Source organism: Leucoraja erinacea, chromosome 10 (assembly GCF_028641065.1).
Source record: "Leucoraja erinacea ecotype New England chromosome 10, Leri_hhj_1, whole genome shotgun sequence".
NCBI classification, from domain to species: Eukaryota; Metazoa; Chordata; class Chondrichthyes; order Rajiformes; family Rajidae; genus Leucoraja; species Leucoraja erinaceus.
Window position 1 is genome coordinate 45186975 of NC_073386.1, and position 26988 is coordinate 45213962.

Here is a 26988-nt window from a genome sequence, read left to right on the forward strand (position 1 = left end):
TCTTTATTGTACAGGTAGTTCCGCACGGTGACACAGCTGGTAGAGTCGCTGCCCCACAGTGCCAGAGACCCGGGTTCGATCCTGACATCGGGCGCTGTCTGTGTGCAGTTGTTAGGTTAATTGGCCTCTCTGTAAATTGCCCCAAGTGTGTAGGGAGTGGATGAGAAGTGAGACAACATAGAACTACTGTCAATGGGTGATCAGTGGTCACTGTGTAGTCAGTGAGCCAATGAGCCTGTTTCCATGCTGTATCTCTAAGTAAGTTAAAATAACAATGTCAACACAGTGATACAGCTGGTGGAGCTGCTGCCTCACATGCCAGAGACAGGTTCGGTCCTGACTGTGGGTGCTATCTATTTGGAATTTGCCCATTCTCCCTGTGACTGTGGGTTTCCTCTGGGTATCTGGTTTCCTCCCACATCACAAAGATGTGCAGATTTGTAGCCTAATTGGCCTCTGTAAATTGTTTCTATTGTGTAGGGAGTGGATGAGAAAGTGGGATAGCATTGAACTAATGTGAACAGGTGATCAATGGTTGATCATGTGTGGGGGAGATCTTTGTTATTACATCTGAAATTCGCCCCAACCCTTTTTCCCCCCAATGATGCAATTGGTTTTTTAGTCTATTTTCTACAACACAATGTTTCTTAGGATGCAACTACAATGCTACAGCAGAATTACCTGTAAATCCTAACTTCAAACAATTTCTTGTGTGCTTTCTGTGTCTACACTGTTTATGAAATTGTTTCATTAGCACACCTAATTTGTTTCCAAGAGATACCTTAAAATATGTTGATGGTAAACTGCTACTGAGATATTCTTTAACGTGTCACTGTTCTTAAATTTGTTTAATAGTTTTACTTTTAACTTCAGTGAGTTGATCTAAAAGGATTAAGGTTTACATTTTATTGAGCATATGCATTTCTTTCAGGGAAACACCAACAGTGTAGATTGCAAACTCTTCCAGAAGACCTTGAAGCTGTGCCGCTTTTTTACCAACACACTTGTACATTATGTAAAGGTAATATAATATATTATTATTAACTGCTATGAAATGTTGTCAATATAATGTTTCAAACATTCATTGATGATCAATTTTGAGAAAAACAACAATTTTCTATGGAAAGAGCAATACATCTCTCGAAGGTTTATTTAAACAATTGCATTGGTGGGACTTATTAATTCCACACCCTCTTCTCCCCCATTCCTCTCAAATCCCTTTAATGGGATTATATGTAGTAGATGCAGGGCAGATGCATGCTATAACAGGCTACTAAGCGAAGGCTGGCAGTATCAATGGCAACGATCGGTCCTTCCCCAATTAGCTCAATGCATTCTACTCTCGCTTTGAATGAAAGGTTGGTAGAGGAATGTCACAGGCCCCCTGCATCTCTGGTACACCTGTACCAACGATTATGAGGCAAACGTAAGATTGACCTTCCTGAGCGTGAATCCACAGAAAGCAACTGGCTCGGGTGGAGTCCAGAAGCATCTTTGGGTACTGTACAGACCAGCTGGCAGTGGTATTCACAGACAACTTTAACATCTCACCACTTCTTTCTGTGGTTCCCATCTGCGTTACGAAGACCACTGTCGTCCGGTGCCAAAGAAAACTAAGGTGGTGTGCTTTAATGACTACCATCCAGCTGCTCTGACATCCACCATCATGAAGTGTTTCGAGAGACTGGTGATGACACACCTTAACTGTAGCCTCCCAGACAACCTGGATTTTCTGCAGTTTGCCTACCTTCTCAACGGGTCGACAGCGTGGTGGGAGATCACAATCTTCACGTGGTCCGCCCAGTTTCGACGAATGCAATCAACCTGGTGTGCACAGTCAAATAAGATCAAATAGAACAAGTTGGCCTACAACTTTAGGCTGTGCACGCCATATGCAAGAAAAGAAGGTCTACAGCAGACACATCTCCTTGGCCCTAAGCTCATTTCTGGTATAGCTTGACAACATCAGACTCATATTTATCAACTGTAGCTCCACCATCATCACCGTAATGCCATCCAATCTCGTCTACAATCCCTGGACCTCAGAGTCAGTACCCCCTGATTCTGGATCCTTGACTTTCTGATCCACAGACCGCAATCAGCGAGGATAGGTTGCAACACCTTCTCCACAATAATTTTCAACACCAATGCCCCACGAGGATGTGTTTTCAGTCCCTTACTATATTATCTACACACTTAAGACTGAGTGGCCAAATTCGGCTCTAACTCCATCTACAAGTTTGCAGATGACACCACTGTGATGGGCTGGATCAGGAAGGCAATAGACAACTTAGTAACATGGTGTCAGGACCACAACCTCTTCCTCAATGCGGGCAAGATGTATGAGCTAGTTATTGGCTTCAGGAAGAGTTGTGGAGCACATGCCCCAATCAGCATCAATGGTGCCAAAAAAAGTGGAAATGGTTGAGGGCCTCCAGTTCATTAGCATAAATATTACCAATGATCTGTCATGGACCAATCACATTGAAACAACAGCCAAGAAAGCGCAGTAATGCCTCCACTTTGTCAGGAGACTGTGAAAAATCGGCATGTCTCCAAAGACTCTCTCAATTTTCTACAGATGCATCAGAGAAAGTATAATGTTGGATTGTATCAAAGCTTGGCTTGAGAACAAACCTGCCCAAGACTGCAAGAAATTGCAGAGCGTTGTGGATATAGCCCAGTCCATTGCACAGAGCCTGCTCCTCCCCCGCCATTGACTCCATCTCCACTTCATGCTGTCATGGGAAAGCAGCCAACATAATCAAAGACCTTTCCCAGCCTGGTCATTCCACCTTCTCTCTGCTTTCATCGGGCAGAAGGTACAGATGCTTGAAAGTGCGTTCCACCGGTTACAGAAAGAGCTTATTCTCCTCTGTTATCAGGCTTTTATAAGCTAGGGCAGTGCTTCTTAAACTATTTCAGTGTCATTCACCCTTGAGCCTTTATCACAAAGTTTCATTCACCCTCGACTATATGTTATTATTTTTTGATAATTTCTCCCATGTGTATAATTTTATATATAATTTATTTTGTCTAATGAGCAAAAAATATAGATTAACATTCACCCCAAAATAATTTCATTCACCAGTTTAAGAAGCATTGAGCTACGGTACAGTTTGATTCTCCTCTACCTCTTTGCAAACATTGGACTTTATCTCTAGAACTATTGCGCTATAATACTGAGATATAAATTCTACATTCTATATCTTTCCTTTCACTCTACCTATTGTACTTGTGTTTGGCTGGATTGTACTTATGTTTAGTATCATCTGATTTGATTGGATAGCATGCAAAATAATGTTTTTCATTGTACTTGGTACATGTGACAATAATAAACATAAACTTATTAATGACAAGTCATTTATGATGATTCAGGAAGTGCTATCCTTGTATTTTCTGAAATTATGCAAAAAAAAAAGAGCAAACCACAAACTAAAAAGCATTTAGCATCCATTATTTTTTTTTGTCGAACAGAAAATAATAAAGTTGGTGGCATGGTGGTTAAAGAAAAATGCAGATGGTCTTTATTCAACCAATGCTAACTTGCACTTTCAGTTATAATATGAAAACAGCATAAATCTTCTTCTGATTAATTTCATTCTCAATTTTAGGAATTCACTGATTTCCTCTCAACATCTTGTCGTTTATTGCACCACCTTTATCTTCAAATGTACTGGTAAGCCTTCATATTCAGCAGCAGCAAATTTGACACTTAATCTGATGTCATCAATATGTAATTAAGGTAATTAGATAATATACTTGCTTTGAGGAATGGAATAAGGTTTGTTTTTCTTTCTTTTGTTTCCTCGTTCCCTGTAATTGTTGACGTGATGATGTACGATGGTAATGCAGGCACAAAATGAATGCAAGAAGGCTATTTCTTCATGGAGGGATCTTCACATGTTCTCTCTGAGCATGCACTTATGACACTTGTTCAATCTTAAAGCTGTAATAACTTGCATTGTGTAAATTGTAATATCTGTTTAGGAATTCTGATATTATTTCATTCCATTAATCTATTCTTGGTATTTGAGGGAAAACAGTGATTTTTTTTTCTTTTTAGGTGGACAAATCAAACTAGGTATTATTCCAGTAGTAGTTTCATTGCACTGGAATAATCTAGGAACAAACATTTATCCAACAGTTGTTTGTTGCAGTGAGAATGGAAGAAAATACCTTTTTTTTTCTTTAATTAAAAAAAAGGTGAAGATATAAATTTAAGAGGTAACTTCTGCATGCATTAGAGTAGGTTAACTTTAATTTTTTTAATTTTTTTGCAGTAAATTCCCTCCGAGCATAAATGCACCAATTTTACCTGATGGATCTTATGACCAGATTGCCTGCATCGTTCCAGTTGCACTGGATGCTCTTGTCTCACAGTTGATGTCCTACAGGCCCTTTATGGAGATAGTGTTGCAAGATAATCTGGGGTGAGTTCAAAGCGTTTTTGTGCCCTCAGTGCCCAGAAAAATAGATTGCTTTTGCTACTTTATAACAGGGTTTAACAACCCCAGTCTTGGTTTGGTTGAATACCCTGAGGCTGAAGGTTGCGTTTGTTTTTTAACTACAGGCCATCAAACTTGCCCTGTAGCAATGTAATGATTTATTTTCGATATTAAAAATTTTTAGAGATAGACAAAAATGCGCACAATGGGTAACACAGCATCTCTAGAACAACCTAAACACAGCATCCCTGGAGAGAAGGAATGGGTGACGTTTTGGGTTGAGACCCTTCTTCAGACGGTGTATCTGCAATTCCTTCCTATGCATAACAATTTAGTCATTTAATGAAGAAAACTCTCACTCTTACTTAATACAAGCTGCTGATGGAAATGTCAGTGAAACCTATCTAACATATTCTATCAGTACGAAGAGAAGAAATATAATTTAGTGACACATCAGAGTACAGTAACGTAGCTGATTCTTTGGGAGGAGGAGGAGGCGGTGGTGGGGAGGGAGAGATTGAGTGGACAAAGCGACGGGAGGAGGAGCGGGGAGCGGACAAAGCAATGGCCAGCTGAAAGAAGCAGCAGCTGATGGAAAGGGAGGCAGCCCCATGGCAACCAAGCGCATCCTGTCTGTCGCAGCAGCCCGAAGAAAGTGCTGTCTCAGGGGCTACAACGTGAGCCACAATAACGGTAGCATCAACCGGACAGTGCAGTGGGTGAAGAAAGGTTGGCTGGTGCATGTTGCGAGGCGGGGGTGGCGTTAGAAGCCGGGGCTATAAGCGGATGGGGAGGAGGTGTGATCCAGGGGCGGCATCAGTAGGTCCACCCGCTATAACCAAAATTCTTTACGAAAGGGGTTTGTTAAAACAACGGTGGACTGTAATTGCATTTGTTAATTGAATTAGATCAAATAAAAAGAAAATTACTCTTCGGAATGCAGTTCAACCCCTTTGAAATCAGTGGGTTTGCTGCAGATTTATCAGTTTCAACCAGTAGTTTGGTAGCACTGTGAAGTTTGTACTGTGGTCTGTTGTATTTGTCTCAGCCACCTATTATTTTATAGATGACATTTTACTAAATCTGTATTTTCTTTCATGTTAAGATTTCTGCTCAGAGCTGGCCTTTCCACAATGTTTATTATTACTTAACATCATGGACAAGCTTCCCTCGCAGTCGGAAGTGGTTCAAAGCCTCTGGTGTTCTGGTAACCAGATTTCAGAAGAAAAGACTAGGTGAGGTGTCCCGCTACACAGATAGTATCAAATGGAAATGCATTTGGCACATCAGGAAGTAGTGCTTGCATTCCTTCCTATAATGCGTCATTAATTGATATATCAAACATCTTATTGGAAGCTGCTTTTCATGAATAGACTGTACATCCTTTGGAACTCAATGGGTGAATGTGTTATGTGGGTGATATTGTATTTGCTGCTCCTCATTCAACATCCTCATTCAACATCTGCTCGACACCAACATTAACATTACCAACATTTAAAATTGGAAATATAGGTTGCTGGGACCTTGCATAGACGCAGTGCTGATTGTAGTAGGATCCAGGAGGGTCCCGACCTGAAACATTACCTATTTATGGCCTCCAAAGATGCTGTCTGACCCGCTGAGTCGCATCAACACTGTTGAATGGCGGTGTAGGCTCGAAGGGTTGAATGGCCTACTCCAGCACCTAATTTCTATGTTTCTATGAATGGAAAGCAGATTATGTGTAAAACAGACTGGCCATGACAAGTTGGTGACTTCTGTGCTTGGGCATTTCCAGTAAAAGAAGGCTACTGACATGTCATTAACAGTGCGAATTAAAATTACATTGGCGAGCATTTACTTAGAGGCATAGAGTTATATAGCACAATGGCCACAGGACTTACCATCGCCCGCCGGGGGCTTTAACATCGTGAGCCCCAGTCGCCTCGACGCTGCAGTTGGACTGCTGGACCGCGGGAGGAAGGAAGAGATAAGACTTTTGCCTTCCATCACAGTGAGGAGGTGTTGGAGATTCACTGTGATGAATGTTTGTGTAAACTGTGTTAAGTGTGTGTCTTGGTTTTTTTTGTAACGTCATGTCTGCAGGAATGAAATTTTGTTCAAACCTTGTCTGTTTGAATGACAATAAAAGGCATTCTATTCTACATAACAATTAATCACACTCAACTCTTGACTTGTCTTCAGAGTATATCCTTGGTCAGGATATCCTTTCCATATGGCTTACTTTGGAGCTTGCAATTTTAACAGTGTCTTTTTCACACAGGAATGGTAAGAAAATGGATGATAAATAAGACATCCTTCTTGTATTGCTTTGATAGTGACGTTGTTGGTTTTGCTGCCTCCTGATCCATGGATCTCTCACAGCCAGCAGCAACTTGATGGACTTAATTCTCGATTTCCTTGAAATAAACAAATACTAATCTTCACAAACATAGAAATCCCTGAATTGAAATACCACCACATGCATGTGATTTGTATGTCAGGCACATGTACTTTCAGAACTGCAATTAACCCAATATGAAGCTGTAGTTTTTAACTTTTCTGATAATTACATCTCCCCCTGAGCAGCTCCAATAACTGGTTTCAGCAGCGATAGGCTAACAGAACATAGAACAGGAAAGGATAAGAATTGGAAATGTGCTCGAGGAAGACAAAATTGGCACCTAATCTTTTATCTTTTCCTTTGATTCCAGGTTACCTTTGCTCCATTCATTGTTTCTTAACTTCAAGCGGTGTCATGCAGAACTTTCTCTGCCAGCACAGTTACCAGGCGTGATGAGTAAGGGACAGGCTCAGCAAAGTGTCAGTTTATATGAATATGTGTGCACTCATTTATGTTCTTTTATCACATCCATTTCGGCGTCGTATTTTCCAGAGTTGGTGAGTTTAAGTTTTGCCTTAGAGTAAGTGTTCCAGTCTTTAAGCTGCTTTGAAGAGGAACTTTCTTTCTTTGCATTTAGCCCCTCCATCAAAAAATGCTCCCAAACCATAAATGATGAGGATTCATGCCTACTTAATCTATTTATTTTTTATGATGCTGGCATTGTATTTTATAAAGCATGTCAGAGAATAGTGATAATTAAAAGTACTGCCCACATCAACATTCCTTTAAAATGCATTTAATTATTCAGATTTTTTAAATGCAAATTCTTAATGATTTCTGAAACAAAGGATACGTTTTACAGTGTTATGAACTGCAGAATGTGTATTAACTCTTTGAAATATTTTCTTCTCACTTAAAAAAACAAGTGAACTTGTGACTAGGGATTCCTCCAGTCTTGATTTTTATTTTGCTCAAGATTCCAACATCTGCAGATTCTTGTGGTGCCATTTTTTTCGTTTTGCTTCTTGTCCCTGGAAAACATGCTGCAGGATGTAGAGGGCATTGTAACCTAACAACAGGACACAAAGACACAATATTGACGAGGATGCAAGTTCAAATCCCAGCGGCAACGATTAAATTTAAAGTCTGTTAAAAGTCTGCAATTAAACTTTAAAAAAAAAAAAAAGTATTTTACTCCACAGGATTGAACACAAAGCCTAGATTGACATTGTCCTCCATACAGTTAGGTTCCCTGAATGAATTAGTTTTGGTCAAATGAAAGATGCCCTATGCACCATTTCAGGTGAACATAAAATATTTTGTGGCACTGCTTTAAGGAAGCAAGGAAGAATCTGTTCTGATCAATCTTCATGCCCTAACCAATCTCATTAAAAAAAAAAACCTGCTTATTTGGTCATTATTTTACAATCATGCATGCGACCTTCCTTCAGTGAGCCATTTGTTGTGTTTCACTGTATTATTGGTGTAATTGCACTTCCAATATTTTTAGGCTGTAAGTACACATCCTGAGTTTGTACGAGGTGTTCTACAAAAGCAAGTTTCTATTAATTTGAAGTTTTTTAAATACATTTCAGTATATTACTAGTCTCGCTCTTTGTTTCAGGAATGCTCCTTATTGGATGCTGTACTTAGTCCTTACGTATTAACTGCTCTGTTGGCTTCAGATACATGGTGCTTTCTTGCACGGTAGGTACTGAAAAGCAAATGAAATTATAACCAAATTGGTAATCTACACAAATCTCTTCTATCTACTTCTGTTAACAAAGATTTTTTAAAAAATCTGTTGGCAAGTTGCCATGAATTTGAATCGTCTGGGCCATCTATCGAAGTAAAGTCGTGGTCTGATCAACCACGGCTGGGTCGATAGGTGAAATTGTCTGATGTTGAAAGACCCGAAACACCCAATGAACCCAAGTTACATCATTGATGATGTGTTCAGGAGCATCAATAGATGTATTTTTTATCCATCATTTAACTGTGTCAGGGTATAAAATTTTGTTGAAAAATTAATGAATTGCAACAATTTTTAATTACATGCGTTTGGTGTGTCTTTGTTTCTCACTTGCAGGTATGGAAGTGCAGATCTTTGTGCTCATCACGTCTCCCTCATAGCTGACCTGGTAAGCCAACAAACTATGTTAAAAGTTTAAGAGGGAACTGCAGATGCTGGAGAATCGAAGGTTACACAAAAAAGCTGGAGAAACTCAGCGGGTGCAGCAGCATCTATGGAGCGAAGGAAATAGGCAACGTTTCGGGTCTGAAGAAGGGTTTCGGCCCGAAACGTTGCCTATTTCCTTCGCTCCATAGATGCTGCTGCACCCGCTGAGTTTCTCCAGCTTTTTTGTGTAAACTATGTTAAAATGTCATTCAAAGTGGTGTGCTGCGGAGTACTAATTGCAAATTTTGCAATAGAGTAAGGATGTTTGCTGATGATTGTGATGTTCAATTACATTCTTTAGTACATGAAGCAATCCAAGCCTTCATACAGCAAGTTCTATACAACCTACAGTGCTGGGCTGTTAAATGGCCAACAATCTCCATCAAGAGAGCATCCAACCACTTAGCCTTCAAAGGCATTACCTTTGCTGGGTCCCTCATGATTTATATCCTGGGATTGACCACTGACGTGAAACTCAACTGGACCGGCATATCAGAGACAACTGACTTACTTATTGACACCTCAAAGCCTCTCCACCATCCACGAGGTACAAATTTAGGAGTGAAAAGGAATACTTTCACTCCTGGATAGTTGCAGGTCCAGAAACACTTTAAAACGTGACACCATCCTGGATAAAGCAACCAACTTTATTGACACTCTGTCATCACTCTTCACACTCATTCCTCTACCACTAGTGTCACAATAGCTGCAGTGTGTATCAACTACAAAATGTCCTGCAGTTACACATCTCGGCTGCTCCAATAGTACCTCTCAAACCGGTGACTTCCACCACCAAGGTCACCACAACCTGCAGGTGCCCTACAAAGTTGCACATCACCCTGACTTGGAAAATATCACCGATCCTTCAAAGTGGATGGAACTATCCCAACAGCATTCAAGGTGGACCTTCACCAGGACCATAACGGGTCAGAGGATAGCTCAGCAACACTTTCTAGGGCCATTCAGGGATGTGGATTAAATGGCAGCCTGCTATTGTTCTTTTTAATTGAGTGAAATGGCAAGGTGGTTGAATGAAGAATACTGGGGAATTTTCACATGAAAATAACTTTATATCAATTTATATTCTTGTAAAATATTTGAAGTTGGGTTTCATTTCCCTCAAATGTTCTCCACTTATAAAGGCAAAAAGTATTTTTCTAATGGCCAAAAAATGTCTCGGTTGCTTTTCTGAAAGTGCTGCAGGTAAGTACATATCTAATTTTGGATTCAGTGCAACTTTGAGCTCACAAAGGTGGAAGTGCTTGTTTATATTTTTCTTCAATCATAAAAAACATTAGCTGGGTGAAAAGCCTGTCTACATGTGTTGGGTGTGGATCAGGTTGAATGAAGAATGATGATAAAACAACATGTACTGGGTCAGCTGTACATTAGCGCAGTTGATTACTATATCTCAGTTAGAGTAATTTGCTGAGTGATACTGCATGTTTTATCTGTTGTTGATCAATGATTGATATTTCATCTTCATCAGATCAATAGCATGTTTGGCACTTGCATTAATCACGATAATTGGTTAAAGAAAATATTTAAAACTCCAGTCAGATTCCGTTGACAAATGATAAAATTGGGTTTAATTATATATATTAACTGGCCTTTATTGTGTGAGGGAGTATAAACAGCCTGTTTGAAATATCCTCTATTTACCCTAATCGAGAACTTGAGCCAAATAAGTATGACCTTGATTATATTGCCTAAAAACTTTGGATTAGGTTAAGAGAGTGATGCATGATAATTTCAAAGCATGTACTCGCACATAATGATACCCACTAAACACGTCATATCTTCCAAATATAAGAAGATGGAAATAATTATTAAAAGTAAAAACCTGGAATGTGCAAGTTAATAATATGTAGACCGCTCCCTCTGTAACTCCCTGGTCAATTCGTCCCGAACCATCCCCTCTCTGGGCATTTTCGCTTGCAACCGCAAGAAATGCTACACTTGTCGCTTTACCTTCCCCCTTGACTCCATTCAAGGTACCAAGCAGCCTTTCCAGGTGTGGTAGAGATTCACCTGCACCTCCTCCAACCTCATCTATTGCATCCGCTGCTCTAGATGTTAGCTGCTCTACATTGGTGAGACCAAGCGTAGGCTTGGCGATCGCTTCGCCGAACACCTCCGCTCAGTTTGCAATAACCAACCTAACCTCCCGGTGGCTCAGCACTTCAACTCCCCCTCCCATTCTGAATCCAACCTTTCTGTCCTGGGCCTCCTCCATGGCCAGAGTGAGGACCACCGTAAATTGGAGGAGGAGCAGCACCTCATATTTCGCTTGGGCAGTTTGCACCCCAGTGGTATGAACATTGACTTCTCTAATTTCAGGTAGTCCTTACTTTCTCCTCCCCTTCTCAGCTCTCCCTCAGCTCTCTGACTCCACTTCTTCCTTTCTTCCTCCCGCCCTCCCCACCCTCACATCAGTCTGAAGAAGGGTTTTGACCCAAAACTTTGCCTATTTCCTTCGCTCCATAGATGCTGCCTCACCCGCTGAGTCTCCAGCAATTTTGTCTACCTTCGATTTTCCAGCATCTGCAGTTCCTTCTTAAACAATACGTAGATCTTCTTTGTTATTTTTCTTCTCCCCTTTTCTGCATATTCTTATTCTTTTTTCATTCTTGTATGTGTATTCTTTTTCATCTGATGCTGCCTGACCTGAGTATTTTCAGCATTATTTTTATTCTTCAGATTTTCAGCATATGCATTATTTTTTCTTTTTTAGACTTGTAGGCTGTGTTAAAGGACCTTCTTTGTATCAACAAAAATAAATCCATTTACAGACTTATAATTTTCTCCTCATAACCTAAAATAGAGGCAGATTTTAATTTGCACTAACTTACTGTAATGCCCCCGTCCCACTTAGGAAACCTGAACGGAAACCCCTGGAGACTTTGCACCCCACCCAAGGTTTCCGTGCGGTTCCCGGAGGTTGCATGTGGTTGCCGGAGGTTGCAGGTAGTGGAAGCAGGTAGGGAGACTGACAAAAACCTTCGGGAACAGCACAGGAACCTTGGGTGGGGCGCAAAGTCGCCAGAGGTTTCCGTTCAGGTTTCCTAAGTGGGACAGGGGCATAAGTCTTCATTTGTTGAATTTATCATATCACAATTATTTCTAGAAGATATCTCGTAAAAAGTTGTATCCAGCTGTTTGATTCAACCAGGTCATTCGCTCATTTACGCTCCAAGATCTGAAATAAAACAACTTAATGTGCAGAGTAATTAAATAAATTAAAAACAAATCTGCAGAACAACTCTGTGAGCAATGATGAATCTATTGAACAAAATTCTCAGCGAGGCAGTCCTAACACAAAATATTGATTATATTAAGTCACAATTTAAATTTCTTTCAGAAGATAATTTTTTCGGATACCTTTTCTGTCTGCTGGTTTCTGTCTGTCTTGCTGTCCCTCGCTCAGTCACTGTCTCTCTCGCTCAGCCCCTAATGTTTTAATAGCTGTCCTTGGGCTCTGTTGGATTGCTATTTGTTTTACATTGATGGTTTGGCCACGTATTGATGTGCATTGAAAACTGGAAATAAATGATCACTTTTGAAGAATCTTATTCTGGTGTACTCCATTTTTCTTTTTTAACATTGTATCTTATTTTTCAGGTGAAGTCTTGTTGTGGCGACTGTTTCCAGCTGTCCCATTTGTCTTTACTCCTATGGCGTTTGCTTTTCCTCATGGCAGCGGAGCATCAGGTTAGTCTCTTGGATGGCAGAAATGAAAATGATATTTAATTTGGGCAGTTTGAGCAAAAGTGTCAGTCTTCATTTATTTCACCACCACTTAGGGTAACATGAAAGTGAGCTTTGAACACTTATACTGAGTATAGCAATGCAATATTTGATTCAAAATGAGCTGAATATTTGCACAGAATGCGTGGCTTTTACTATCAGAATCAGTTTAATATTTAAAAGATGAATCTGACTCCAATTCTATGGAAGTCATTTACAGTTCCATCTGTGATACTACCGAGGTGGCATATGGATTTTATTGTTGCCATCTTGTGGTTGCAGAATAATTATTGCACGACTGTTAATAAGCTGATCCTGAAACTGTTCCTTGTAGAGAGGATATAGATGTCCATCCAAGAGCTTGTAAAACTTTTTCATGTGCCACGATTTTACTTTGGTATCAGTCCAGCATAAGAGTGTTGGGGTGTAAACTGCCCAAGCGGAATACGGGGTGCTGTGCCCCCAGTTTGGGCCTTACTCTGGCAATGGAGGAGGCCCAGGACAGAAAGGAAAGTATGGGAACGGGAAGAGAATTTATTATTAGTAGCCAACATGATATCCAGTGGTCCTTGGCGAACTGAGTGCAAGTATCACCGAATCTACGCTTTCTCTCGCTGATGTACAGGAGACTACATCAGGAACTCTGGATGCAGTAGATTAGGTTTGAGGAGGTGCACATGAACCTCTGTCTCACCCCAAAAGATTGCTGTGGCCACTGGGTAAAAGTGAGGGATAAGGATTGCAGGAGAAAGTAACTGGGGAGGGAATGGTTTGGATACGAAGGGATGAGTTAATTAAGGATTTGCAGAGTGGGCAGTGGCTGTGGGAAGCAGAAAGGGGTGGAGATTGGAAGATGTGACTGGTGGTGGGTTCATGTTAGAGGTGATGGAAATGTCTATAATGTTTATATTATGGACCCTATGGAGAGGAGAGGACAGTCATACTCGTTTCAAGTGACTGCCGATGATGATGTATACTGTATATATGCGTGTGCGTGTGCGTGTGCGTGTGCGTGTGTGTGTGTGTGTGTATGTATATGTATCGGCTTGTACTCGTTAGAATTTCGAAGATTGAGGGGGGATCTTATAGAAACTTACAAAATTCTTAAGGGGTTGGACAGGCTAGATGCAGGAAGATTGTTCCCGATGTTGGGGAAGTCCAGGACAAGGGGTCACAGTTTAAGGATAAGGGGGAAATCTTTTAGGACTGAGATGGGAAAAACATTTTTCACGCAGAGAGTGGTGAATCTCTGGAATTCTCTGCCACAGAAGGTAGTTGAGGCCAGTTCATTGTCTATATTTAAGAGGGAGTTAGATGTGGCCCTTGAGGCTAAAGGGATCAGGGGGTATGGAGAGAAGGCAGGTACGGGATACTGAGTTGGATGATCAGCCATGATCATATTGAATGGCGGAGCAGGCTCGAAGGGCCGAATGGCCTACTCCTGCACCTAATTTCTATGTTTCTATGTTTAGATGCGGAGGGTGGTGGGTTGAAAGGTGGGGACCAGGGGAACTCTATCCTTGTTCCTTTTGGGGCGATGGGGAGTGAGACCTTAACCATGGAACACAGAGGAGATGTAGGTGAGCAGAGCTGCCAAGTAGTGCAGACTTTCCATATTTTGTACGGAAATGCGATAAGAATACTGATGTACGATTTTGCTTTGATACATACGGATTAAAAAAAAATCTGACCATAGATAATCGTAACAACGAGTCACCGCTGTACCGGCCGAGGGGCAACGGGCAGGTGGGAACAACCGAGATCGGCCCGACTTCCTGATTCATTAACATACCACTCGCCAATGGAAAAGTAATAACCCGGTGAAATTGACAAGATCTTGCTGCTTAAAAAATGCAAGGATATAAAAAGTTGTACTGTAACTCTAAAAATTATAGCAGATTAAATCTATGATTATTTAAAATTTCAAGATCTGGATGATTATTTTTGAAAGTGTTGATCTACCATGGTGCTTAGGGTTAAGAGGCTGGAATCTCTCTATCGTTCTTTCTTGCTCCCTCTCTCCCTCTAGGGCCTGTCCCACTTTCACGACCTCTGCCGAGTTTGCCCTTGACTCGTACTCGCAGCATGGTCATAGGACGCCGTATGTAAGTCGTAGCAGGCTGTGATGCTAGTCGTAGGTACTCGTGGCATCAAGTAGGTCGGGGCGTTTTTCTAGCCTGATGAAAAATGTCCACGAGTAAGAATGGTTGTGAATTAAGGTTGTGAAAGTGGGACAGGCCCTTAACTCTCCCTCTCCCCCCTCTCTTCTCTGCTCTCGCTCTCCCCCTCTCACCCTCCCCCTCACCCTGGCATTCCCGGAATCATTTGGCATTTTGCAAAGAAAACTACATCTGCAGTTCCTTCCTATTGAAGAAGAACCTGGCCCGAAACAACTCCTAATCCATTCCCTCCACAGATGCCGCTTAGCCCGCTGAGTTCCTTCAGCACTCCGTGTTTTTTATTTAACTCTGAAATTGAAGGCAGACACAAAAAGCTGGAGTATCTCGGCGGGACAGGCAGCGATTCTGGAGAGAAGGAATGAGTGATGTTTTGGGTCGAGACCCTTCTTCAGACAATCACAAGTAACCGACGGAGTTCAGTTCAGTCTAAAGAAGGGTCTCGACCAGAAACGTCACCCATTCCTTCTCTCCAGGCCTGTCCCGCTCCAGGTTTGAACAGAGTGCTATCAGTTTAACACGTGGGAATTTAAACAAAGAGCTGTCGGCTGCAGCGCTATGGGTTCTAAATGTAGCGCTATCAGCTGGAACGCTATGGGCTTTAAACATAGCACTATGGGCTTTAAACATAGCACTATGGCCACAGCGCTATGGGTCACATTCGGGAAAATTCTCGTATAATAATCTTTGGAATTCTCTTTCTCAGTGGAAGTTGAGCCATTGATTATTTTTCAGGTAGTGGTGGAATTCTGGATAAGCCTAGTGGTGAAAGGTTACCAGTGGGATTGCAGTTACATTGGGATTGGCCTTGATTTTACAGAACGGTGGGTGGGCTCAAGGGGGAGAGGGAGGGGTGGAGAGGAGAGGGAGAAGGGGGGAGGAAGGGTGGGAATATGAGAGGGAGGGAGAAAAAAAGGGAGAGAGATGGAGGAGGTGAGAGGGAAGGAGGGAGGGTGAGGCAGGGAGCGAGGGGAAGGGAATAAGAGGGAGGGAGAAAAAAAGGGAGAGGGAGGGTTGGAGGGAAAGAGGGAGGGAGAGAGGAAGGAGAGAGAGAGAGAGGCAGGGAGAGACTAAGAGAGGGGGAGGGAGGGGGAGAGTGGGACGGAGAGAGCAGAGGCTGAGACACATGAGAGCAGGTTGAAAAAATGAAGATAACGAAAGGTGTTGGAGGCAACAAAAGCTGCCTTGCATAACATTGTACAAGTGAATAACAGAAGCAGGCAGATACGGTGTAGTTACATAGATCTGTTTTGCCTTGTTCTTCTTTGTGTTGTTAACGTGTGCCCGCAAAAAAAAAAAACAAGAAGCATTTCGAAAATTTAAGGAAATGCCATCAAATTCCAGGAAATTTGGGATTCTATTTCAGGACTTTTTTTTGAGATGTGGAAGCACTGGGATTAGTAGACCTTGAAGAGGCATTGACACTTTGTTTTAATGTAGAGTGGTAATAGAGGTAAGGTATGTGATTTGAGAGTAATGTATCGTTTTTGGGGGGGGGGAAAGTACGACTTACTTGACACCGCTGCTAAAATGGCACTGTTAACTGCGCAATGTTCAAAAAACCAAACGAACTGCAAATAAACCGGAAAAAATACAGATTATCTGGTGTTTTGTGAGTGGGAGCTTGTTGTGTGTGTTACGCAGGCAACCGTTGGTATTACTGTGTTTAACCAATAAATAAAATGTGCTTCTAGTTGTTGGGTGGGGGGGGGGAGATGAAATTGTTCGTTGTTTTGCACACTTGCCACCGGCCCCCAGGAAATTTGTCCCCCCCCGCCATGTTTTAAAAGCGATTTCCGCCCATGAATGAATATTTTGAAAATGGGATAAACAAAAAGTGGCATGTTATCTGGAAAGGCTTATCCTAAAATAAATGATCAGAAGGGTGTGATTTTCAGTCGGGACGTCTGTATCATTCAGTGAGCTGTAGATGTAGATGTGGACGCCGTGATGGTAATCACGAGCACATTAAGATGGCGCAAAAAATGACCCATGATGTACTACAGCTTTGATCTTTGGTCGGGTCTTCACGGGCGCTCGCGCGCGTTACGTACGACGTGGCATGGTGGATGCGAAGCTGTTGCGAGTCGAGGGACGAGACGCGACAAGATTAGAAAGAATGGGGATTATAAATGCAAACTGGCTTCTATATCATCTGGTGCTAAAAGCAGGAAGCAGCCATTCAAACAGCAGTATACATAGAAAATAGGTGCAGGAGTAGGCCATTCGGCCCTTCGAGCCTGCACTGCCATTCAATATGATCATGGCTGATCCTCCAACTCGGTATCCTGTACCTGCTTTCTCTCCATACCCCCTGGTCCCTTTAGCCACAAGGGCCACATCTAACTCCCTCTTAAATATAGCCAATGAACTGGCCTCAACTACCTTCTGCGGCAGAGAATTCCAGAGATTCACCACTCTCTATGTAAAAAATATTTTCTCTAAAGAGACGGAGATACAAAGAGATGGCAATGAATGCACTGTCAAGTAAGGTGCATAGAAGACATTTCAATTGCTAGCAAAGTTATGCATTCTTGTACTCTTACATGGGTATGACCGCATATAAAAAATAAAAAAATTTCAGCAAAATGGCACCGCGTTAAAATACTGATTTCCTCAGCAAAATACTGATTCTCAAGTACTAGAACACTGAAATGCTCTGACAAAACTTGGCCGCTCTGGGTGAGGTATCCATCTATGCTAGCGGGGGTGGAAAACACGTTTACTAAAGAAAGTGGGCATCTCTGATGTCCTAGAATGGGTAAATAGACACAAAAAAACTGGAGTAACTCAGCAGGTCAGACGGCATCTCTGGAGAAAAGGAATAGGCGATGTTTCCGGTCGAGACCCTTCTTCAGCAAGCCTCATCTGGCTGCAAATATGGTGATGGAGAAATTGAGAGTTGGGATAGCATCTTTGCAAGAGGCAGGGTGGGAGGAGATGTAGTCCAGGTAACTGGCAGTCGGAGAATTTGTAGTGGTCAGTCGATATTGGTTTGGCTAATTGTCATGTGCATCAAGATACAGTGAAAAACTTTGTTTTGCTTGCTATCCAGGTAAATCATTATACAAGCCAACCATATACGAGTACATGGATTTCACGGAAATATAAAAATCCAGCGCTGGAACATTGAGGAAATCATGACAAGAAAAGGAAAAGCATTTTGAAATTGTTATAATTTATCAAAATGTAACATGCAAACTGCCATGTTACATTCAGAACGTTTCCAATTGACGAGATCAGGAGAACTAACATTTCTCCTGATCTCATAAATTGGAAAAGTTCTGAGTTAAAAATTGATTTCTAGTCTGTGCTAGTGCCTTAATATCCCATGACTGTCAACATTTGCAACACCTGTGAGGATTTCCATAAAGAAGCATTATCATTGTAGTGAAAGTTAATTTTCACTTTGAGTTATCATATTCCTTCTTTACCCACAGGTTATATTTGTGAAGAGATTTTCTCCAAAGGAGGCAAGCAATTTATTGCTATGGCGTCAAGTTAGTATTAAAGCTCTGGCCCCTGAGCTTCAAAGACCCATTACTTCTGATATTATCAGGACAGCAATTGACCAGTGCAGGAGATGGCAAAGCGGCAAATGTTCCTTGGGAGAACTGGAACATGTGGTAAGATGTACTATCTAATTTCTTCAGAGCCTTTAAGAGACAAATACATTTCAATGTTCAGCATAAAGGATAATCTATGGATTTCTGCACAGCCAGAGATGCTGCCTGACCCGCTGAGTTACATTTTGTGTCTACCTTCGATTTAAACCAGCATCTGCAGTTCTTTCCTACCCATCCTGTGATGATTTTGTTTAAAGAAAAGAAAGATTGGAGAACACATTTAGTTGCTCTCCTAGAAGCCTCCTCATTCCATCATATGTACTCATAACCACATTAATTTTATGGCACGCCAATTCCTTTAGCCTCCCAAGTTAGATTGTATTTACTGTTCAGTGATCCTGATTTCAGTGACTCTTAAAGTCCAGGGCTGGAATAAATACCTAGCAGCTAGCTCCACATTATAGGTTTATACATCACTCACTCTTTATGTAAAGCTTTGCTTGAATTCTACCAATTAAAAAAATACTCAGTTTACAAGATTTTATATCCAGGATTAGAGAAGTAACTAGACATCCATTTGCTGAAAAAGAATTCAAGTTTTCAGCAAAAACAATGCTACTATGAAGAGCGCCATTGTGGCTAATTTGGTGATCTTAAATAAGGACTTGCCTAAATCATAACGTGAAGTGCAGACCTTGATCTCCAAACATCTTTATCCACTGCTCGCCCACACCTCAGCACAGGGAGCTGAAACCTGACAGCATTTCTATTATTTAAAAAGGATGTACTCTTCCCCACAAAAGAGTACTGATACAATGCTGGACTCATCTGGACTTGTTTCATCTTGCAACACACTTTCACATATGAAATGTTGTCATCCTGTCTTTGGGACTGAAAGCCAGTTGTTAGACCAATCACCAGTGTAAAATCCTGCCACCATTAAACAACACACCTCGTATATAAATTATTATACTTGTACGAAAAATAATGTGTAGTGACTATACGCATATATCCATGGGCTTTACCTATTTTTCATGACAATTACCATCTTTACCTTGCGTCATCGTGGTCCCCCCCCCTACACTTACCATTATAAAATATTAAATTGCAATTGGTTGACCAACTATTGATTGCATGCTGATGGGATTCCTGCATTGAGTCATGTTTCCAATATCTTAGGAAAAAAGTACAATTTTTACATAACACGTTTAATGATTTAAAAAAAAAAAAACTTTTTGAATTTAAGGGCAAATATTTGACAGTGCGATCATACTAGTAGATCAAAAGTACAAATGCAAACAAATTGAACTTTCTACTTATCAGCTAAGTGACTGGGCAACTTCTAAACTATAGATGTAGCATTGTCATTGGCTCAGCAGAGTTTCAAACCCAAGACAACTGACTTATCATGGAGTCCACCAACTTCAGCAGATTTCCTAGTTTTCAGCCTGAGAAATCTACCTCCTGAACCTGGTGCAACCCTAGTTGCCCATTAAAATGAATGAGGGAAAGTGACAGCTGTGAGAAAGGCAGGAAGAGAGCCTTTAATTTAATTGCTTTATATCTTTGAAATGTTTTTAATGTCACAATTAAAAATCAAACCAAATTTGTCTCATAAAATTGTTTAGGTGTACTGTTGCAACCAAGCTGTCTAAGCCTTACTTTGAATGCAGCTGGCTGCTTGAGTTGAGGTGGCCTCTACACTTTAATTTGTACATTAGCGTGTTTGGAGCCAGGTTCCTGGACCACATTGAAAAGGACGGTGTGGTACAGAGGAAGGGGGCCGCAATCCTCTGTTAAAAGTCACAAAACACAAGTTCTACTGCCAAAGGAAGTTCTTTTAAAATTATTATTTGTGGCAAATGTGATTTTCCCAGTTTGTCCAATCAAACGAATAATCCACCACCGCCTATTCATATTTCTTGCGATGCTTTTTGTCTGTTCCTTTGATCATATCACTTGCATGCAATTTTTCATCTTTAAAATCACCAATTAAAAGTATTATAAAAATGTTTTTAAGGGTCACCAGAGGAGTTAGCATTGCCACCTTGGAACTCCAGCCACCTATGCTTGGTCTCATCTGTGTGAAGTTTGCATGTTCTTCTGCGTCCCGATGGGTTTTCACCAGGCTCTCCGGTTTCTTCCCACATTCCGAAGCCATGCTGTTAGATGGCTAATTCACATCTGCAAATCTCTATTGGAGAGGATGGCAATGGGAATGCAGCTGGAGGAGCTGATGGAAATATGGGATTAATGTAAATGGGCGTTTGATGCTCAGCATGGATACAGTGGGCCGAGCAGCCTGTTTCTGTGCTTCTATGACTAACTCTTTAATTAAGAGATTAAACATTTTTATTTTTGTCAGAATGTTGCACTTGCTGCTTTGTTGGCTGTGTGTCACGCCCAAGGGGATGGCTTGACCTCAGAGTTGCAGCTAGCAATCACAGAAACACTCTGCCAGATATGGACATTCCTCACTGTGGAACAGGTGAGCAGATGAAACATGTTTCTGAGATGTTATCCAATAAGCATTGTTAATATATATGCAACACTGTATTACTTGCACTAATTATGTGATCAGGATGGCATAGAAAGAACAAGCACAAGCACAACTTATTCCTTCATAAACTTATGCATTCATTCATTCATTCATTCATTCAAGTGCTGCAGTCAATTAAAAATCTAACCCTCTGGTCCAAAATGCAGCCTATCCATGATTCAATTAGACTGCCTTAATGCTATAATCATGTTAGCTGCGTACGTACTTGTACCATTAAATCATTTAAAATGTTACGACTAATATCAATAGATCAGTATTGTTTTTACAACTAGGAGGCAAAACTTGAACAGGTATCTCTCCTGTATTTCATAAATCTCATGTGAAATTATTTGGTGAAATGTCTACATGCTTGAATTCACAATGTATTTTCCGAGGAGAAATTCTGCTTCCAGTACTTGTTTTCTGAGCTGAATATTCAGTGGTGTGGCGGCTCCTAAGGGTCGTCCCATTATACTGCCGAACCCCTCGGCACAGGAGTGGTGCAGTCCGGAGGCGGTCCTTAGCCGGAGGGTATAAAAGGCAGGGTTTGGGTGCCATCTTTCCCTGGTTTCGTCTTCCCCTGAACCGGGAGGAATTAAAGTAAAGTGCTTCTCAAACTTCGGACTACTTGCCTCATTTTGAGACCCACGCACTACATTGGTGACCCCCGACGCTCCATTGGCATCATGATGGAGACAGAACAAAGCCCTACCTCCTCACACGCCAGCCCGACCCTGTCTCTGGACGCGGTCTCCGTAAAACTGCCCAGCTTCTGGACCACACGGCCGCTCATCTGGTTCCAGCAGGCGGAGGCCCAGTTCAACCTGCGGGGCATCACGGTCGATGCCACCCGTTTCTATTACCTGGTGGGAGCCCTCGACCAGGATGCGGTGGAAGAAGTATCGGACTTCCTCGCAGCCCCCCCGGACAATAATAAATACCTCGGCCTGAAACGGCTCCTGCTCCAAATTTACGGACTGCCCATACGTCTTCCTGCGCCGTGATGCCCACCGGACGCCACTCCAGAGGCCGTACGAGGGCCCGTTCTGGGTGCTGGAACACGGGCAGTCGACTTTTGTCCTGGACATGGGGGGCCGGCCGGAGGCCGTGTCGATTGACCGTTTAAAGCCAGCGCACCTGGACATTGACCAGCCGGTGCTGGTTGCTCACCCTCGGCCCCGAGGGTGCCCCCCCTCACGACTCCCTCCACCTGTCCTCCCGCCAGTCCCTCGACCTGTCCCTCCACCTACGCCCCCGCAAGCCCCGGGATCTGCTGACTTCCGCACGCGGGCCAGCCGGGTCGTGCGCCCGCCGGTGCGTTTTGTGCCTCTGGTTCTGGGGGGGGGGTCCTGTGGCGGCTCCTAAGGGTAGTCCCATTATATTGCCGAACCCCTCGGCACAGGAGTGGTGCAGTCCGGAGGCGGTCCTTAGCCGGAGGGTATAAAAGGCAGGGTTTGGGCGCCATCTTTCCCTGGTTTCGTCTTCCCCTGAACCGGGAGGAATTAAAGTAAAGTGCTTCTCAAACTTCGGACTACTTGCCTCATTTTGAGACCCACGCACTACAGTGGTACCTTTATTTCCTAGTCAGAACCATGCCAGGACTCTCACACACGCCATGGGACAGGTACCTGTTGAGATTGATTGGAGGCCGTTTTTTGAGAAGTCACTACCTTAATAGTTTTTAAATGTCTGTAAGTCAGGACATTTGAAAATGTTACAGTAGTTTGAAATGTTTTAAATTTAATTAAATGCATTGAAACACTTTCATGCAGTTAGAAAAGTGAAAATAAAGTAAGATGCATAAAAAACACATTTTCCACACTTTAATGACCCCATTCAAATGAATGAGGGTTACTATTCCTACATCAGCTCTCCCTAGCATACAGTGCCCTCCATCATGTTTGGGACAAAGACCCATCATTTATTTATTTGCCTCTATACTCCACAATTTGAGATTTGTAATAGAAAAAAAAAAATCACATGTGGCTACAGTGCACGTTGTCAGATTTTAATATAGGCCACTTATACACATTTTGGTTTCACCATGTAGAAATTACAGCTGTGTTTATACATTGTCCCCCTATTTCAGGGCACCATAATGTTTGGGACACATGGCTTCACAGGTGTTTATAATTACTCAGATGTGTTTAATTGCCTCCTTCATGCAAGTATAAGAGAGCTCTCAGCACCCAGTCTTTCCATCACCTTTGGAAACTTTTAGTGCTGTTTATCAACAAGGGCAAAAGTTGTGCCAATTAAAGTCAAATAAGCCACTATGAGACTGAGAAACAAGAATAAAACTGTTAGAGACATCAGCCAAACCTTAAGTTTACCATAATCGACTGTTTCATTAAGAAGAAAGAGCACTGGTGAGCTTATTAATTGTAAAGGGACTGGCAGGCCAAGAAAGACCTTCACAGCTGATGACAGAAGAATTCTCTCTGTAATAAAGAAAAATCCCCGAACACCTATCCAACAGATCAGAAACACTCTTCAGGAGTCAAGTGTGGATTTGTCAATGACCACTGTCCGCAGAAGACTTCATGAACAGAAATACAGTACCACGGGGATGAAAGCAAATTGTGTTCCCTCCGCTTGTACTGCACTAAAGACTATGAGTTACAACCTCTATGTGATCATTCAACAACACTGGCTCACTGACCTTCATTGATGATACAACTGCTGATGGTAGTAGCATAATGAATCGTGATGTGTATAGACACATCCTATCTGCTTAAGTTCAAACAAATGCCTCAAAACTCATTGGCTGGCGGTTCATTCTGCAGCAAGGCAATGATCCCAAACATACTGCTAAAGCAACAAAGGAGTTTTTCAAAGCTAAAAAATGGTAAATTCTTGAGTGGCCAAGTCAATCGCCCGATCTGAACCCAATTGAACATGCCTTTTTTATGCTGAAGAGAAAACTGAAGGGGACTAGCCCCCAAAACAAGCATGCTAAAGATGGCTGCAATACAGGCCTGGCAGAGCATCACCAGTGAAAACACCCAGCAACTGGTGATGTCCATGAATTGCAGTCTTCAAGCAGTCATTGCATGCAAAGGATATGGAACAAAATACTAAACATGACTACTTTCATTTACATAACATTGCTGTGTCCCAAATACCCTTTATTAAAATCTGACAAATTGCACTTTAACCACATGTGATTTTTTTGTTCTATTGCAAATCTCAAATTGTGGAGTACAGAGGCAAATAAATAAATGATGGGTCTTTATCCCAAACATTATGGAAGGCACTGTATACAAAGTGCTAAGTCATTCGTCTACCACTTTATAGTGAATCCAGAAAAGGAGCGGACTATCAGATATGTCCGCATCTAACCTTAATTTTAGGCTTTTGTTTCTTACTGTACATGTGGGTAAGCAAGAGTTCCTGAGTTACATATAACCGATAGCCCTATTAGCCAGCATGATTACTTCCTATTAAAATATACTTTATATTTTGTTTCCTTTGGAATATACTTTTTCTGTTGTTCATATAGGTGTTAAGCCAGCACTGTGTTCAGCAGACAATGGCTCTGGTCCTTTCTCTTGTTGCAAGCCTGATTCGTGTTGTAGGTGCCGCATTAATTGCTCAGGTAATGCTGGTTATGGGTGAACTGATTTTGATTCCTCGAATGGTTCCCATATTTTTCTAATGTAAATTTGAGTTTGTTGGAATGACTACATGACGTTGGAGAAGTTCAAGCTGAATGCTGCTATAGAAAGCTGAAAGACTGCATGGAAATTGCACAATTCATTTAAAGTGAAGCGAAAATGCTTTAATTTGACGAAGGGACACAGGAAACTAAGTCTAATACATTCTTTGGACTGTTAATGTGATTTCACCGTGGGCTGTAGCATTTTTATTCATGCAGCTTTCTGTGACAGTATTAATAGGAATGATCTTCAGACGTCCAGCCATTTATTGATAAGAATGTAGATTCAGGTTTTGGTGACATGAAAGATGAAACGTGTTTTGGTGTAAGCAGTTGATATTGGTGAAGAAAATAGCCTTGGAAATGGATCAGATGTGGCTGTGAAGTATGTTCAGCATGTCTGAATGTGCAGTGTTTGCAAGAATAAAAGATAATTTTTGTCAGAAGTACACAGTGTTGATGTTGGTGGAAAGATTGTGGAAGATGAGGAGAGACTGCAAATTATAGTTTCATTCACATCACTTTTATTTGCATCATAGAATCGCATTTTGTAAGCTTTGGTCACAATGTACTTGTATTGGAAGACTTGTACTTATATTTATGAGATATTGATGTGCTTCAGAACTTTAAATGGAAATGGGAGTTGAATTGATTCTTGACGATGGTTGGGAAGAGTCGAACATTATTTTATTTTATGTTGCAATAAACGGTTTTGAAGGGTGTCGGGTTTGTCCCTGGGGATAGGAATGATGGAAATTTTGGGATTTTTAAATTTCATTTTTAAACTCTTTTCACATAACTGCTGTCGGACTAAATTTTTATTCTGTATCTCCTTTTTGGGTACTGATAAGTGAATTCAGTAAGGGCAAATGTTTGTTATACGATGTATTATGCAGAAGTACACTTAACAACAAAACACCAAGGAGCCCATCACCATTCCCTGAGCCCAGTGCGAATGAGGTGAAGAAGGTGACCGAGTGTCAAATTGACTGTTTGAATCAACATTCCATCAGCTCTCCATTTATATGCAGAATGATGCATATTAGGAAGCGATTAGATGATTATTGACAAAATGGATGCAGCAAGTAGTCGTACACATGTGATGTTCTTTGATTTCTTGATCTGATGAGCAGAAACTGCTGTGCGATTCCCTTACGATAACAATTAATCTTATTTGTGCTATAGGTGGTATTGTTTCTCAGTTTCCTTCTACCCCTAAATCCTCCTGATCATGTTCGTCTTGCTGCACTGGAATTTTTGGGATCCCTGGGGACCACTGTCATATCGCCAGATGTTCAGGTACCCTGACTTCCACTGTATCTTTAAAAAAAAATCTAGACTATTTTGATAAAACATGCGATTTGCAGTTCATTTGTCCTGCACCTTTTAATGTCAATTTGATTCCACAGGGTGAAAACTGTAATTGCTATAAAATATCATGCCCTGTTCTAACCTTGGGTACTCCTAAGGCAGCTGCAACGAGAATCAGCCATGGTAACCCTGGGAAAGTACTGTGCCTTTGAGCCAGGTCCGGCCCAGTTATTGTGTTTGCTCCCTTCACTATTCCTACAGCCACACCTCTGTGGCCATGCAAGCCCAACCATCCTCCAGTCCTTGCCATTGAGGCTGTCTTGTGAAATCGAGCATCATGCCATTCTCACAGGAATTCAAGATTTTTATCCTGAATGGAAAGAAGTATTTGTGTTGGGCATATTTTGTAACCTCAGTAAAGCCCCAGAGTTCTTCATTGCTAATGGAAGATCGTTAAGCAAAGCGAGAGTAATAGAATATCTCGAAACATTTGAGGTCAAAGGTATCTAATGGAATAAACCAGCTGTCAAAAAGTTTTTTTTTAATTATGTTCGGATTTTAAATAAATAAGATTTCAGAGCTGTGTTTCATTTCCATTGCAGGGTGTGGTACTTCCAAAGCTACCTTGTCTATTTGGTTTACTTCTAGCTGACCAGTCCTGGCTAATTCTTCAGCACGCATTGCAAGGATTTACACGTTTTGCTGAGGTGACAATTGATATTTATATATTGGTATTGGTTTATTATTGTCACGTGTATTGAGACACAGTGAAAAGCTTTGTTTGCACGCTATCCAGTCAAATCATACTATATATGAGTGAGGGAGGCACAGTGGTGCAACTGCCTCCTCACAGCACTAGAGACCTGGGTTTGATCCTAACTTCATGTCCTGTCTGTGTGGAGTCTGCACATTCTCCCGGTGACCAAGCAGGTTTCCTCTGCGTACCCCAGTTTTCTCCCACATCTTAAAGACGTTGCAGATTTGTAGGAATTGTCCTCTGTAAATAGCACCTGGTATGTAGGAAGTGGATTTGAAAGTGG

At 41.6% G+C, this 26988-nt stretch overlaps 1 protein-coding gene across 1 annotated transcript in view; it reads left to right on the forward strand.

The window, feature by feature from the left end:
• Nucleotides 1-26988, forward strand: part of firrm (fignl1 interacting regulator of recombination and mitosis) — a 44856-nt gene that overhangs the window by 13354 nt on the left and 4514 nt on the right. Inside the window, 13 exon segments of the mRNA XM_055642099.1 lie at nt 932-1021; nt 3615-3679; nt 4284-4431; nt 5553-5683; nt 7142-7328; nt 8396-8478; nt 8861-8912; nt 12572-12661; nt 18315-18500; nt 20806-20928; nt 24482-24577; nt 25823-25936; nt 26551-26655. Coding sequence (XP_055498074.1) covers nt 932-1021; nt 3615-3679; nt 4284-4431; nt 5553-5683; nt 7142-7328; nt 8396-8478; nt 8861-8912; nt 12572-12661; nt 18315-18500; nt 20806-20928; nt 24482-24577; nt 25823-25936; nt 26551-26655 — 1470 coding nt within the window.